The sequence below is a fragment of the Lates calcarifer genome, linkage group LG1, assembly GCF_001640805.2.
Source record: "Lates calcarifer isolate ASB-BC8 linkage group LG1, TLL_Latcal_v3, whole genome shotgun sequence".
In the NCBI taxonomy this organism is placed as follows: Eukaryota; Metazoa; Chordata; class Actinopteri; family Centropomidae; genus Lates; species Lates calcarifer.
The window spans coordinates 16,391,071-16,406,064 of record NC_066833.1 but is presented as its reverse complement, the minus strand read 5'-3'; the positions used below and the strand labels follow the sequence as shown (position 1 = coordinate 16,406,064).

Sequence of the window (14,994 nt, the reverse complement as noted above, 5' to 3'; positions counted from 1 at the left end):
CTGCCTATTCCTATTTCTACTGCAGCTCATTCCATTACAAGGACTGATTATATTTCAAGCTATGTTTATACACCATGGTTTTCATTTTTCCTCCTTGAAGGCCTGCTCACTGAACAACCTGCTCATTCTCTGGATAGTGTGCTGGACTATGCAGCAGTCTACCTGTTTTATCGCTCCTCGTGTCAGTCATTGCGGGATCCTCCAATCACAGGGCACGTGAGCCCGTGACTCCTCCCCAGTGTATAATTGAAGTTTCTTTAGTTTCTCCGGCGGAGCCTGCACGCAGTAGTGTCCGATCCGTGGAGGGATTAAATACAGAACAGCGGGGACCATGTTTTCAAGGAGCCTGAACGTGTGTGTGACCCTGTGTTTATGGATTACGGCGTTAACGAGTCCGGGAAGTGTGTCTGCGAGGAAGCAGGACGACTCTTTCTTCACTGCCAGTATTTACCGAGCAAGATGCGCCTCGAGATGCCTCAGTCTGCACATCACTCGCATCTCTGCTTTTTTCAAGCACTCTCAGGTACGAGCATGTGGTCAACACAGTAACTCTAACTCCTGGCAGCATTCTGCGAAACAGAAACAAATCAAGTGTGTTTTTTGCATAAATGAAAAATTGCCAGTCGATGCTTCAGTCAAACCTGTTTCTCTTGAGCCCATTGTGAGCAGACAGGAGCAGGTAAACTAATGGTGCTGGAATACTTACTTAGTTTTGTTTTCTGTTAGGAATTATCAGCGACGAGGAAATTTGACCTTTCTAAACAGAAAGTGTCACCAAAATAAAATAATAATAATAAAAAAAAACACCAGTTGCAGGTATAAGCATCTATATGAAGGTCTGAGTTGCTTGCGAAGTTGCTACATACAGTAAATGACTGGTCGCCTATGTGTGTAGAGTGGGACGCGTTAAAATATATCTACTCAACACACTGCAGTATTTTGGTGGCTGAGGGGTGATGGATGCTTTTCGTTAGAGACAGTTTCCATTCATTACTTGCTGATCACTGGAAAATTAACTGTTTCTGTTAGTATAAATGTGATAGACTTAACTCCTGTTATGACTCTGTGTAGTGTTACTTTCCTGTTTTGTATTTACCTGTATTCCTCTCAAATGAAAGGAACCACTGCCTTATGCAGTATATCCATAGTAAGCATTTTATAACAGTGTCACCCCACAGAGCATGTTGGGATGCAGACCTTGTTTGAAGCTACTATATATCAGCTGTATTCTGTGGATAAATTGGTATAGTGGTGTCAGAAGTTGTTTTTTACCCTCCACTGGACACACTGTTCTCTCCCAGGACTCCAGAAAAAAAGGACTGGTCACTGATCCTTCTCCTCTCTGCCTCTTTTCACCGGCTATCTATCTGGTGACCGCCTTTATACTCACTTCATTTGCATTTGCAAGGCTGGTCTTTCTTAAGGTGCATTAATGAATCCCTGATTGTCATGAAACATTGTGGAGCATGGCAAATTTGTAATTAAGTCTAATGAATCAACAGAGTGCATTGCTTGTTTCTTTGTCCCCAATTAACTTTACTTTAAAAGCACTTATTGATCTAGTGCAGTGGTTCTCAATGCAGTTCCTCCGTGGGGCACAGAGACCTACTGCGGTCAATTCTAGCAATTTTATTAAGGGCTAATATACACCTGGGGTGAAGGATGAATGTAGTTAACTGTAGAACAGAAAACTAGTAATGCTTTGCATCCAAAGGGCACAAATTGAAAACAGTGTTTCTTCATGAGCAACTTGGCAGGTACTGTTAGGGATTTGTTTTGAGAAGATTCCAAGACTATATTACTGCCCTGGGTTGCAAAGTTTGGGAATTAAATTGGTCACCAACTGACTGAGAAGTCAAATAAATGATGGAAGTCTCACCTCTAATGAACAGCTAATAGTCAATATAATTGACTGCAGAGCCACAGAGTCTGAGGCAGTGTTTTTCAGCAAAGGGAAAATGAGAGAGAGGTATTTGTCTAAAGAGAGGGGCATTTTTATGGTTAGTGATAAGCAAGGTTGCTTGAGCAAGCTCATGGGTCTAAGAATAGAAAGCAATTGTTGATAATCTACAGGGACTGTCTTATGCACTGTGTTCTCAACAGTCTTTTCAGGTGAAAATGGGGGGTCTGGTCAGCTGCAAAAACATATGCCCCCCTGCATGCACTCTACCTCTACTTCTACCCCCTGGTCCTGCCAATAAATACCAGCATCACACCTCATAGGCATGCAGAGGACACTCACTGAGCTACCGATGCTACTCTGCTGAGGTCACCTTCCTGCTAAATACTGGCGCCCAATCATGCTAAATGTGATAAGCTCTAATGTACTGTTGCCACAACACTGGAGCATGCTCAGTCAGCACAACCCACAGGTGGATCTGCTTCCTCTGCCAGATCTTATTACAGCAAGGGCCTGACAGACAGCTCAGAGTTTCAGTCCAATGATCGAGACGACAGACCTTTTAATTCAACTCGGACATCCTTCAGGGGTCATTTAATACTTGATAGGAAAACCAAGACATACAACACTTTCCATTTTAATGGAAATGAAATGCCTGGGCTGTATGTCAAAGCTGTGACTGTTGCCTACTGTTTCTCAATATTTTACTATGTCTACTCAATATCTAGTAATCTATATGGACTACTACTTATGTTGGTTACAGTACAAGACACAATTTGTCTTCTTAACACATTTTGCAGCTGGAATCTAAAACTCTGTTTTTCATATCAGCTTTAATTTGATCATTCTGTGAATACTGGAATGATACTTGGAGAATTTAGCACTTGCAGATGTTATGAACACCCACGTGTCTTTCCTTTTTATTTGTCTGAATCAGAGGACAAGTCAGAGACTTTGTTTTAATTGTTGCAATTATGAATTAGCGTGAAATGGAAACAAGCATGTTAGGAAACACATGGGTAGTCCGTTGGTTGTCAGATTTATAGCAACTCTAGATTTATTGATGTAATAGTATTTCCAAATACAGATTTATTGACATTTTACTTCACTTTTGGGGAACTTGTCACCCCAGTATAATAGACAGAGGGGAACACCCAACCATAAATATTAGCCTCGGACACTCTAAAATATTAAGAGCGAACTGGGAGCCCTGTGCAATTATGTATTCTGAAAGCATCAGCCTTGTAGTGGATTATTTATGTGGGGACCTGTGAAGCCAAAAACAAGGTGTGTCCATGAGGTCTTGTTATTACATTTAAAGCAATAAAAATCTAGCATTTTAAATTCAGTCATTCATTTCTAATGTGCTGCGCAGTAAAGTCTAAGCATCTTGCTTGAGAGATTTGTGTTTTAAGTGAAGGGAAGAAAAAACATTGGAAAGTAGTTTTTCCGTGTCCCCTTGTTTTCGCCTTTGATATTAAATAACCTGCGGTGGAATCAAACCTCAGCCAGTGCGCGTCTCGTGTGTGGAGTTTTTCATTAGTGAAGACAGCGGATGAATAGGGGTCTATGTAGCTTGGCCTTACCTCTCTGTAAATGCTTTTAAACCATGACAGTCCTGTCTGTAAATCTCAGCCCCCAGTGCTGCTACACCCTGAGCTACCTCATTTGACAAATAGCCTTCATTCCTAAGTGGAGACAACTTTATACCAGTGTTGTTTGAGATTTCTGAAACACCCTTTTATGTTAACATTGGATGTGCGCTGAACACATTAGCTCACTTTCAGAACCCTTGTCAAATAATTCATATAAAGTGAATAATTGATGAGTAAAATGACCGCAGCCCTCACACTCGCTCAAGTCAAAGCCTAAATCTTGAGGCCCTTTATTTTAGCGCTACATATGTGCCCTTAAGGAGAAGTTATTTTGGTGTTGCCCGAGGACCCCTTCAAAGGACACACAGAGACACCAGTCTGTCCTTTGAAGTCCTATCTCCTGTTAAATGTACAAGGTCTCATAGACCAGAAGCATTTTCCAGTAGTTCAGTGTTGGAAAACATATAGGAGGGCTTAAATGCAGTTCAAAAACACTTCACCAGTGGAAACTGAGATCCGTTGAATTGAAATTAGAGACTCACAGGAAACAAAAGATTTCCACTTTCAAAAGGTGGAATACTATCCTCAAAGATAAAAGGGGTTTTGTCCATGTCTTACTCAGTTGTCTAGACAATACAACACGCCCCTGGCCACCTGCTCTGACTTCTCAGCTGACAACAGCCATAATGTACCTCTGTGATAAATCCCCTGTTTACATGACTCCACCAGTGTCACTAACAAAGCAGCGAGTTAGCTGTACATTGGTAGACCACTGTCTGGCCTCCTCTCCTCGACCCCAGTCACATAGGAGGATATCTGGAAAGCATTCATTCACTGGAGTCCTTGACAGTCCTCAGCACTGCATAATGTTCAGACTGCAGAGGAATGTCATGGTGAGTCAGAGAGATGAAGTCCTGACCTATAATTATTCCCCTGTTGGTCCCTGACATGGTAGGGTCAGGCCTGGACAGCTGGGGCAACATCCTGCTGAGCTTCTCTGCTACATGGATGCTGTCACACAGCAAAATTAGCTCCTCTGTGGATCTGGCCCTGTCATTGTTGATGGATGATCGAAGAAAGGTGTCAAAAAAAGGATTGATGATTTAGGACATGGTCTAGAGTTGTGACAATCTGTATAAATTATCCCAAGGCATTGCCAGCCAATGTAAATGTCAAGGTTTTATTTACAGGTTGTCACCAACAGGGGGTTTGGCTTGGTTGTATTGATAATTTTTTATAAGTTAGCAAACTCTAAAGGATTTTAATCATGTGATACAGTGTAAAATGATCCTCTGGTGAGGAATAATTCATATTTTAATTAGCATTCGGCCAAACATAGCAAAGGTGTTCCATTTCATGCAGAAGAATAGAAAACTTGCTGATGCACACTAAACTCCTCACTCCCCCCTCCAAAGTCAGTGCTCATTTCCACTTCATTTGGTAACAAAATGAAACAACTATTTCTAGTCTCCTTAGCTGCTTATATATTTTTCATACTTATCTGCAGTTTTTAGTGGAAGAGATTCTCTGAAGACATGGTCATACAATCATGGATTCCTTTGAAGCCATTTGACCATTATCCTTGACACTAAAAGCACAGCACTTACTGGTACTGGATGTCAAATTAAACCCTTTAATGATAAGTTCTCTCCTAAGGTCTCATGGGAAATTTCTTCTGGATTACATTGTGGGAAAAGGCTTTGAACTTGACATTGAACTTAAGCAGACTTTTTGCCTGGAGACCCCAAAAGTTTGGCTGTATCCTACAGCGTCATTACTTTCATACAGAAGCACAGAAAACATCCAAACTCAATCCACTGAAACTCAGATCTAGGTCATTGGCTGGAATGAATTCCTTTAATGTCACTCTAAGCTCACAGCCTCTCCTGAAACTATTTGCATTCATTGTCACAGTTGTCAGCAACTTTTTCGCTTCTTTACCCTCATCGTTTTAGTTTTACTGCCTGCAACTTTATTGTACAGGTTCACTCTCGCTGCTCTCATAGCATTGTACTTGTTTGTGGAGACCAAAACAGAGCTAAAAGAAGACGTGCATTCATCAAGAGACCAAAACCTCGACTCCAGATGAATGCCAATGTTGATTTGTATTATCTGTATGTATCGATAGGCAACTTTCTGTTAAGACGTTTTTCCAAATCAACTTAAAAGGTGATGATATGTCAGTGTTGTGTTCACAGGTCGCAGGTGGCCAAAAAATCAGTTATTGCAGGTTTAAAGCATTGACCTTAATGCCCCCTTTTCAGATACACAGCACATTTAAGCATTTTGTCTCTTTCATGTTGATGAGCTGCTCATTTATTTTGAAGCACTAGCCTTGCTCTTGCCATCCAAGCACAATTACATTTGCAGAGAATGACAACATAATTCTTTGCCCTAATGGAATTCAGGAAATGACCACTTGCACAAGTCATTTACCCCCACTGGTCCTTCGCTACTTGACAACTCTCCATATTTACACGTGGAGGACTTATAAATACACAGCACTATTAGGACCAAATGTTTGCCTCGTTGGAGCGCCGAAGGTGGCACTTCCACAGCAATTAGAGGAAATTGGCAGTATCTGCAGTCTGCACAGGAGTGCTGACATCAGTTCCCGCCTCACTGACCTCAGGGACGTCTGTTGAGAGATCAAACAGGTTCGCAGAAAAGCTGAGGTCACCATGCTCCGCTGAAACTGACCAGAGGTTTGCCCTGGCCCTGGTGCTGCTGACCCCACTTTCCTGCTTAGGTTACATGCACTCAGCACACAGGGCTGGCTCAAAGTCAATCTTTGAAATTTGTATGCTGTTAGCATTATTATTAATCAAAGAGGCCATGACTTAAGGGAAGTGGTATTAAGATATATTATGACGGGAGAGGAGAAGGTCAAAGATACATGTTTTCTGATGAATTGTAAATGTATTTTCAGCAATATCTCTGATGATTGATGATATTTTTCCTTCTCTCCTACAGAATAATGGATCTTTGGTGTGGTGCCAGAATCACAAGCAGTGCTCCAAGGTAGTGTGGTTTCACTTCTTTCATGAATGAGTCACATGCCACATACATGCCTCATTATTAGAGGATAATACAACACAACATAAAGTGTACGAGTCACGACAGGACGAGTTTTGTCTTGCCTGCAGGAATCACTTTGAGAGCTGTTGATATAGACTACACTGAAAAACTCTTTTTAGCTAGTGCTTTCTTAGATTGCTTCTGCTTTCATTTTACTCATTTGCTCCTCTAAATGGGTCCAATTAAATACAATTAAAAAACAATCTGAAGAGGTTAAATGCCTGTCGATTTATGAAGGCAAAGCTTGATTATTTTTCAAAGACTTGTCATTTGGAATTTCATTGGGATGCATTGCGGTATGCCTCCCGCGGCGCTTGTTTGTGTTTCGTTCCCTGTCCCAAAGAGGGTTGATACAAAGCTGGTGTTGACAGCTCCTCTGAAAAGATGGCGCTGACATATTCTATCAGACTCTCCTGGAGCTGTTGACAAGGCCCTCAGAGATGTGCTGTATAGACTGTAGACAGAGGACACTATGGAACTGAAATAAGGAGGATGATACGCTGGTAGAGCCAGGTCCAAGTAGGAATCTGAACAATGCTCCCTGTAGCTGTCAAAGGCTCTCACCTCCTCACAAACAGACAATGAAACCAGAATCCATTGCTGTTAGCCCATGAGGACTCAAAATAGGACATATACAACACATATTCACAGGGGGGTGGGGGGTGGGGTTTCCCTTTTTGCAGCTGTGTGTCTGTGGATTTTTCCTTTCTACTGGGTTTTCCCTCTTGCTATGAAAATAAAATACAGGCAATGTGGTACTGCACAGGTGATGACAAATTAGATGTAATCCTTGAGTATATTTATTGGCTTTTCTCAAAAGTCCACAGACGTTGGTGTACTTATAGAGGAATGCATGCTGAGAATTTGTGTAACAGTATTGCAGTGGTGGTGATTAATTAGAAATGCAGGAAAATGCAAAGTGGTTGAATTTTTTTTTTTGCCTTGCTTACTTAACATGGCCCAGCATTTGGTGTACATATTAATCACAATCAGTGTCTAGTATCAGCTGCCTTGCAAAACGAACCTTTGTGTTTGATTTCTAAATTCCTTTTTTGAATTTCAAATTGTTTCCTTGGCTGTTTGCGTTTGCCTGGGATACAGCGGAGCCATTGTTCTTTGTGCCTTCCACTCCATGTGCAAATGTATGGGTTATTTTCCTTACGCTGCTTGGCAAATATTTACAACATGGTGTTTTTTTCACATCAATGAACGTGACCTAACCTCTTAAAATTGAACACCATGTGGAAATGAAAGAATCTGAAAGCAAAGCATGGTTAGCTCAAGATTGTCTGATCTTTAACACAATATGAGGTGAAAAAAAAAACATCTTCTTTGATATTTTGACTAATTTGTGACTGGTTTGTGTCTTTCAGTTTAATGTATAGGCTTTCAGGAAGGCAGACCTCCTTTGTTTTCACCATAATGCTGCGAAACCTCCTTTCCACTGTGATGGCCAACATCAGCTCTTGGCACTGGTTGTTCCCCAGTCATTCGGCAGAGTTTTATGTTTGAATAAGGCTTCTGCTGGCTGTGAGTCTAAGCACAGCATACTGTTTTCATAATCAACTAGCTAACACTGCTGAAACTCAAATGTCCAAAAGCTCTTTAATGGACTTCTTGTTCTCCCTGCTATAACAAGCGTGTCAGTTAGCACTTCTTCATCCTACTTGTAGGCTGTAAATAAATGAGACTGGATTTGATGTAAGCCCTTAAAAATAATGATATGCTTGTGTTACTGCTGTACAGCCATGGCGCTCTGCTACTCTGCCATTCCAAATAGTTTCAAGGGTTCTCTGAATTTAATTAATTTTATTGTGTCCTAGGTTTTGGTTCAACCATTCAGGACCCAGGCTGGGACATGGTGCTGACGTTTCATTTGAAGCCAGAAGTCAATATTCTGGTAGCAAACATCACCAGTGACTCAAGTGCACACTTAGGGTCTGTGTGTAGTGTGTCAAAACACAGAGCTATTGTGGCCACTCTAACAATTGTACCAAATGGGCCCATGCTGTACAGTGGTTCCCCCTGTGAATAGCTCTACAGCCGCTGATTAGCCTCTTCACTTCATGAACAGCACACAGTCAAACAGAGAGACAAAGGCAGTGGCTCCTGGGGAGTGCGTTAGGGCAGAAGGCCTGTCCACCCAGAGCTCTGTTAAAGAGCCACTGAGAGCTCCCTGCCTGTGAAGAAAAAGCGAGGAAGGGCTGCCTAATAATTTAGACAAAGATGCTGTGACCCCGTCCCATCTGTCTGCATTTTAGGAAATCAAAGCCCCCTGTTTCCATTTGTGATGAGAAAGTCACGCCGGTCATTTCGTATGCAGTGTCCAGAGTTGGCCCCGCTTGCGGTGTCCCCATTGTCATGGTAATTAACCTGCTTGCCCTCTCTCCTAGAGCAGAGCGAGGTGGCATTTGGAGAGCCGGGGAGTCATTATCATGCCATAACACTGGACCAGCAGACAAACTCCATTCAGCAGGGAGACGCCAACAGAACAGACAGCAGGCGTTTTCTATGAGCTATTGTCATTTTGTCTCCCTACTGTTAAGAGCTTCCCACTTGAGAAGTTTGGATGTGTTCCCTGAAAGTTTTAAAAACTCCAGGGTGTTCTCTTTTCCTGCTGGTGAAAAGAAAATAGATTTTGTGCGTGTGCATGGGAGAGAGTGCAGAAGCAGCCAAAGAGCTTTCCACATTCATGAGCATGGCTGATATTAGCAGGGTTTGCTTTCCCCATGGGTGTGATCCAAGCTCCAAATCAAATGCTAGGATTGACTTAAGGCAGCTAAATGCCGGTCTGCAACAAAGCTGTGCACTTCATTACTCAAACTTCTCTCAGGGAAGGGAGAGAAGAAAGGGCATGTGCATTGTGCCTGGATAAGTTGGCCTGTGGTGTGAGTCATTGGAAAGTGTCCATCACTTATAATTCCTGGGGAAGAAAGTGTAATATTTTTCTTGTAAATACACTGAATATCCTGGACATTTCTTAAAATCAGTATATTTTTTCCTCCGGCGAGACTCATCTCTCAATGAATTAGAAGAAGTGGTGATCACTTAGCTGAAGAGAATTAAGACCCAAGTCTGTAATATAACATCTTTTAGTGACGGGATGTTGACTTAACCTTACATTTCTCTGAACCGGCAACATCCCTGCACTTCATCTAAAAAGAGTTTCCAGAGAGGAAAAGCTTCAGAAAGCAACATCGTCTGGTCGCCATTTGATGGCAATGAGTTGTGCATGTCTTAGATGGGATGTCTCACATATCCCAGGTGGCTCTTTTGAGCGCCATTTCCTACCAATCACACCCTGAGCTGCGCATACCAGCACAAGAATAAGAAGTGTTTACTCTTTTGGATTACATGCGCCTTCGTCTTCACATGTTGGAAGCTTTGGAGGCGTTTGCCTGAATAACAATCGCTGGAATGCTACTATGTCTCATTCAAAAGTGTCTTTCAAAGCCCGATGTCGACCCCCACGGTTTCTCACGCCAAAATAAAATGGTCAGACTTCCCCATCAGTTGTTCTTTTTTTCAGGGTCAGTTGAGCCTGTAAAATTAACTCAGAAGCACCGCCTCATTCTTCATTCTTAATTAAAAACAAAACTAATAGCGCATACTTTCACATCACTTCAAACTCGAAAGCTTTGTGAGCGTGTCAGTGCAGTTTACGGGGCTTTTGTGTGGTCATCTTTTCTTTAGAGGAAGGTAGTATATTTTGAGGCTAACTGAAAAGATGTGATAAAGTGGGTGCTGGTTGGTAGTTTACGGCTGGGCATGGCTCAGATTGTTAGGTGCTTAGACAGACTTCAAAGCACCTTTTGGTCATGTTGAGGCCAGACGTCCCTCTCACCTCCCCTGTGTGTTAGCCACATTACCAGCACCAACACCTCAAAGCAAGCTGGACTAGAAATCAATCCGTCAAGCGGGCAGTGTCTGGATTACCTGTCAGTGTGTAGCTGCTAAGCGGAGTGTAAAATTTGAGAAACAATCCCGGCCAGTTTGACTATTGATTTTCTTATTTGGTATATATACAGAGGGATTCTGAGGTGGTAGAGATCATGTAAGCAGACATCTCTGTAGTTTCTCTGAGGCCTTTCTTCTGTTGTTTTATCTAGTTTGAGGCAGTGTGAGTGTTAGTCTATGTGTGGGTGGCGGAGGAGTGTGAAGCAGGGCTGGTCAGTCCCAGCAGGAAGGACCTGATCTGGACATGGTTGTTAAGTTTCATTGGCTAAAGGGGGGGGGGGCTTCATTGGCTGCTATCTGTGGAGCTCATTATTCACATGGTGGGTGGCAGAGAATGAAAACCCCCACAGCAAAAGCAAAAAAATAAAACAAACAAAAAAAAATGTGGCCACAGGAGAGGAGGCGAAGAGGCTGTGGAGCTGAGACTTTAGACTTCCTCAACAGTGAAAGCTTACATCTAAAGCTGCTCTCTGAAATGCTGTCTGTTCAACATCTGAGTGATGAGTGCTCCAGGAAATTGTTCATGAAGAAACACTCACCATCGTACACAAACCTGTGTTTTTATTGATCCTACAGAACAGAGAGGCCTTTTTAGATAGTGGCCATTTACTTTTCTAAGATAATCAACCTTTCACAGCCTGATTTAACATGTTCTCCCTGTCAGAAGGGATTTCATTTTCTTGAGGGATTAATTTAATCAAAGCTGCTGTGAAATCCTCTTTTAGCAATAATGACCAGTCACACTGAGACAATCTGCTGTCATCCAAGTGTTTATTTTCATTCTGAGGATGGATTGACTGAGTATCATAGATTACAACATACATATCACGTTGACTTTGCTATCTTTTGCTTCCCAAGCTCACACATTGAGAGGTGCTGAAACAAGAAATCATTTGTTGCCTTTATTTGTCTATGTTAATATATCCTCACAGAACTAATCGTGCCAACACTCACATTGACGAGGGGAAGATTAGAATGTAAGAATCTTAAAGCTGATGTACTTAGTAGATGTGGGCTTATCAATTTATGCCAGCTCCACTATGGGATAAATCCCATAGATTGTGTGTGACAGTTTCGGGACGATGGAAAACCAGAATGTGTGTCAAAGACGCAGTGATCGACTGTTCTCTTAGCCTTTGACTTGAGGCTGAGTCATTTATACTAAGGCACTCCAGACTGTGCTTGTATCAACCATAATTTTTTTGTCTTTTTGTTTACTCCCTGTAGCAGTGTAAAAACTTTTACGAGTCAACCTGCCCAGGTTTGCCCTTTCTTTGTGAAGTTCTTTTTGAAATACACATAAAAGAGAAATCAAATATCACCTTAAGCAAAAAGAGTGTATTGTATCACCGTAATTGCGCTGCACATTGTTTCTTAGTCTAGATGCGTTACAATTCAAAGATGCTGAAGGCAACCACTGGTGTAAGGAGCTGTTAGTGGAAGCTGGAGAGGGCAAGTGGGATTAGTGAATCTGAAGTGTTTCTGAGACTCAGATAAACAAGTGGCGATAGCAGTGGAATGTAACTGCAGCATGGGATTAGGACGGCTTTCCTCTCCTCAGCGGCATGTCATGTTTTACATATTGTTGGCCTACATTGAGACAGAATCTCCAGGTCTCATTTCATCAGAGATGAGGAGGGATTAGGGCAGCTTGAGTGGTCACTGTAAGAACAAGCTAACAGGGTAGACATCCTTTATCTTGTTTACTATCTGCTCAGTCTATACTGACTGCCGTTATCATGACAGAAATACATTTTTCATCCTCTGCATGGTAAAATGTGAGTTCATTATTGTTGCTATAAATCAGCTTTATAGACAGTTTGAATAAATATCTTTGGCGCTGAGGAAGTGTTTTATCATGTGATCTACTTCTCAGCTCAGCTCCTATGTGTCTGTCATCATAACATTATTCAGTGTGATGGTGTGGGAGTAAATACAGTAAATCATGTGTTGGGCAGATATGACACGGTTTTCAGAGAACAGCAGAGAGGGTTTGGCTTTCCCATGCCACGTCACAGTCAAAGGCCTGCTGGCCTCTTTATCACCAATCTGACCCCACATGATGGATACATCCTGTTGAGTCTAATTGTCATGAAATGTAAACTGAGCCCAGCGGTAGGTGATAACTGAGGCTCCAGTTACAGCCACTGTAATTTTGACTCTTGTCACTACAGAGGATAACAACACAAGATGGCAGACGACCTGAAAGGGAAGGAGACCTGGCAGGGGAGTGGGGCATCAGCGAGTGTGCGAGTGTGCATGGGGTGGGGCCGTCTGGGTGAAACTTCAGAGTCATTAAGTATTAAGTGAACTGCTATTGCATTCCACAGCAGACAAAGCACAATTCTAGCTAAGCTGTGTGGGCTTTTTGCTCATAAATAAGGCAAGCTTCTCTGATTGTGGGGTAAATGTATAATTCATGCACTGCCCCTCCTGCTCCTCCTCCTTTTTCTTCTCACTTTCTGCCAAGCTATTCCTTTCCAGCTCTTTGTTGTCTGCACCCTAAACTGCATTTAAATTAATAATTGAAGTGATGCTCAAAGAATGTCTGTGACACCACCTGCTAGGTTACTCACAGTCTCTGAGCCTGGTTTGAGAAACAAAATAGAGCATTCTGAACCGTATACATTTCACTTCACCCCACTGGAGCTGGAATACTACAGTGTTTTAGTTGGTTGTAAATATGAAGGAATTATGACGCTGGCAGCCGTTCAGAATCTACGTGCCTCTCAGGGCTGTAAAACACTGGGAGATTTGGAAAATATGTAATTACTTGAATATGGGAAATTCAAGTCTGTGTTAGTCTTACTCTGAATTAATTAAGACAGTTATCATCACTTATATTACTGATAATACAAATAGTAAAAGTTGCTGGCACCTCCGTACACCAAAACCACATTTTGATTTTACACATTTCTTCTGAATATCTCCAGCAGAAACCTTGCCCTGCTATGACAGAGGTGATAACTAGATACAGGAAGGAGGCAGATCTATTGCACCTAATGCTGAATTTCCATATAGTTTGGATACCTGTGACCTCAGGAAGAATGATGAGAGCAGACATGCAGCTATTTGCAACTCACCACCTGGTTTTAACACTGGCATCATGTACCTCCAAGACCTCAGCAAATTAAGTGCAGGATAGCCAACATGCTGTAATTGTTGTCTCTTCTAGCTCTGAATGCAGCGATCCTGCGCTGACACTGTAAGCCATGTGGGTTTCCTGTTAGTTTGTGGAGGCTTATGTAATTGTAGAATACAAAACCTCACAGCAACCACTGCGGTATAAGTTCATCTGTGTCCCCTGTGAAATATCAAACCCAAAAACGCACTTGTGTGAGCTTGCTGTGTATAGAGTTGCAGATTCACATCTCAAGTCAGTGCGCTGTTAATCTTTTTGATCTACCTGATCCACCCCACTGTCTGCTCAGTGCACACCTGTGTGGATTTACAGCGGTGCAGAAATGAAATACACAATATCTAATGTACTTTACACTCTATAAGGTCACGTTAGGCTGAGTAAAATACTGTGTCTAGACTTCATAACCGGTCAGGGGTGGGATATCTATTTCCTGATTTACTTGCTATATTTTTACAGTCCTTTGAAACTTAATGGCCTGTCAGAGACCTATTGGAAAGCCTTACTAGCATATGATTTTACTATCACTTCCAGCACCTGATGAAATATATTTCAGCCTGCTTAACCTGTAATCAGAGTCTCAGTGGGCATCAGGAACGGCAGCTATGAATATTTTAGACATGCTATACATTTTCAGTCTAAAAAAATAGACTTGGATATGGCTTTGGATTGAAATCAAGCTAGCTTTGAATTCTGCAAGGCAGCTTGAAGTGGAGCATGTGCCATTAATGAGAATGAGGGAGAAAACAGGAAACCATTGAGAGTAATGGTCCTCATTCTGGCTTTCCTTTTAGAACTGAGGGTGAGAAAGGGAACAAGTGACAGAGTGCAGAGTCATGTCCACAAAAGTTTTTCATCCTTTCAACCGTCATAGTGTTTTCAGATTGTTCTCAAAATCTTAGCCGTCCAGAATGAGATGCCAGACAAACAGACAAACAACAAAATCTCTTCTTTTTCCTTCCTCGTTTATGTTTAATGGTGTCTCTTAAAGCATGAAATGCTGTGCTACAACCACAACTTGAAATGAAGTAGGGGTGAATGTACTGTATAGGCTGTTGTTATAATACAGGTATCCCATGATACTTGGCAGTCACTTTAAAGTAGAGCTGAAACCATTAGTCAGTGAATCCATTAGTCGACTGACAGAAACTTTAAAGTCAACAGTAAAACAGTAAACTCAAATCCAGCCTGCAAAATATCTCTTGAGACCCTGTTCTTGTTTTTTCTACAGTCTGTGATTGGCATATTTCATTAAATGACTATTTTGTACTGACTTATGCAAATTGTCTTACAACAGACACAAAATGTGTCAGTGACATCACCTG

At 41.9% G+C, this 14,994-nt stretch overlaps 1 protein-coding gene across 1 annotated transcript in view; it reads left to right on the top strand.

Moving 5' to 3' along the window:
• The first annotated feature begins 238 nt into the window (after nt 1-238).
• LOC108901607 (anosmin-1) overlaps nt 239-14,994 on the top strand; it is a 38,615-nt gene continuing 23,859 nt past the window's right edge. The window contains exons 1-2 of the mRNA XM_018703153.2: nt 239-523; nt 6,469-6,516. Coding sequence (XP_018558669.1) covers nt 332-523; nt 6,469-6,516 — 240 coding nt within the window. The 5' untranslated portion in view covers nt 239-331. The remainder of the gene's footprint in view (nt 524-6,468; nt 6,517-14,994) is intronic.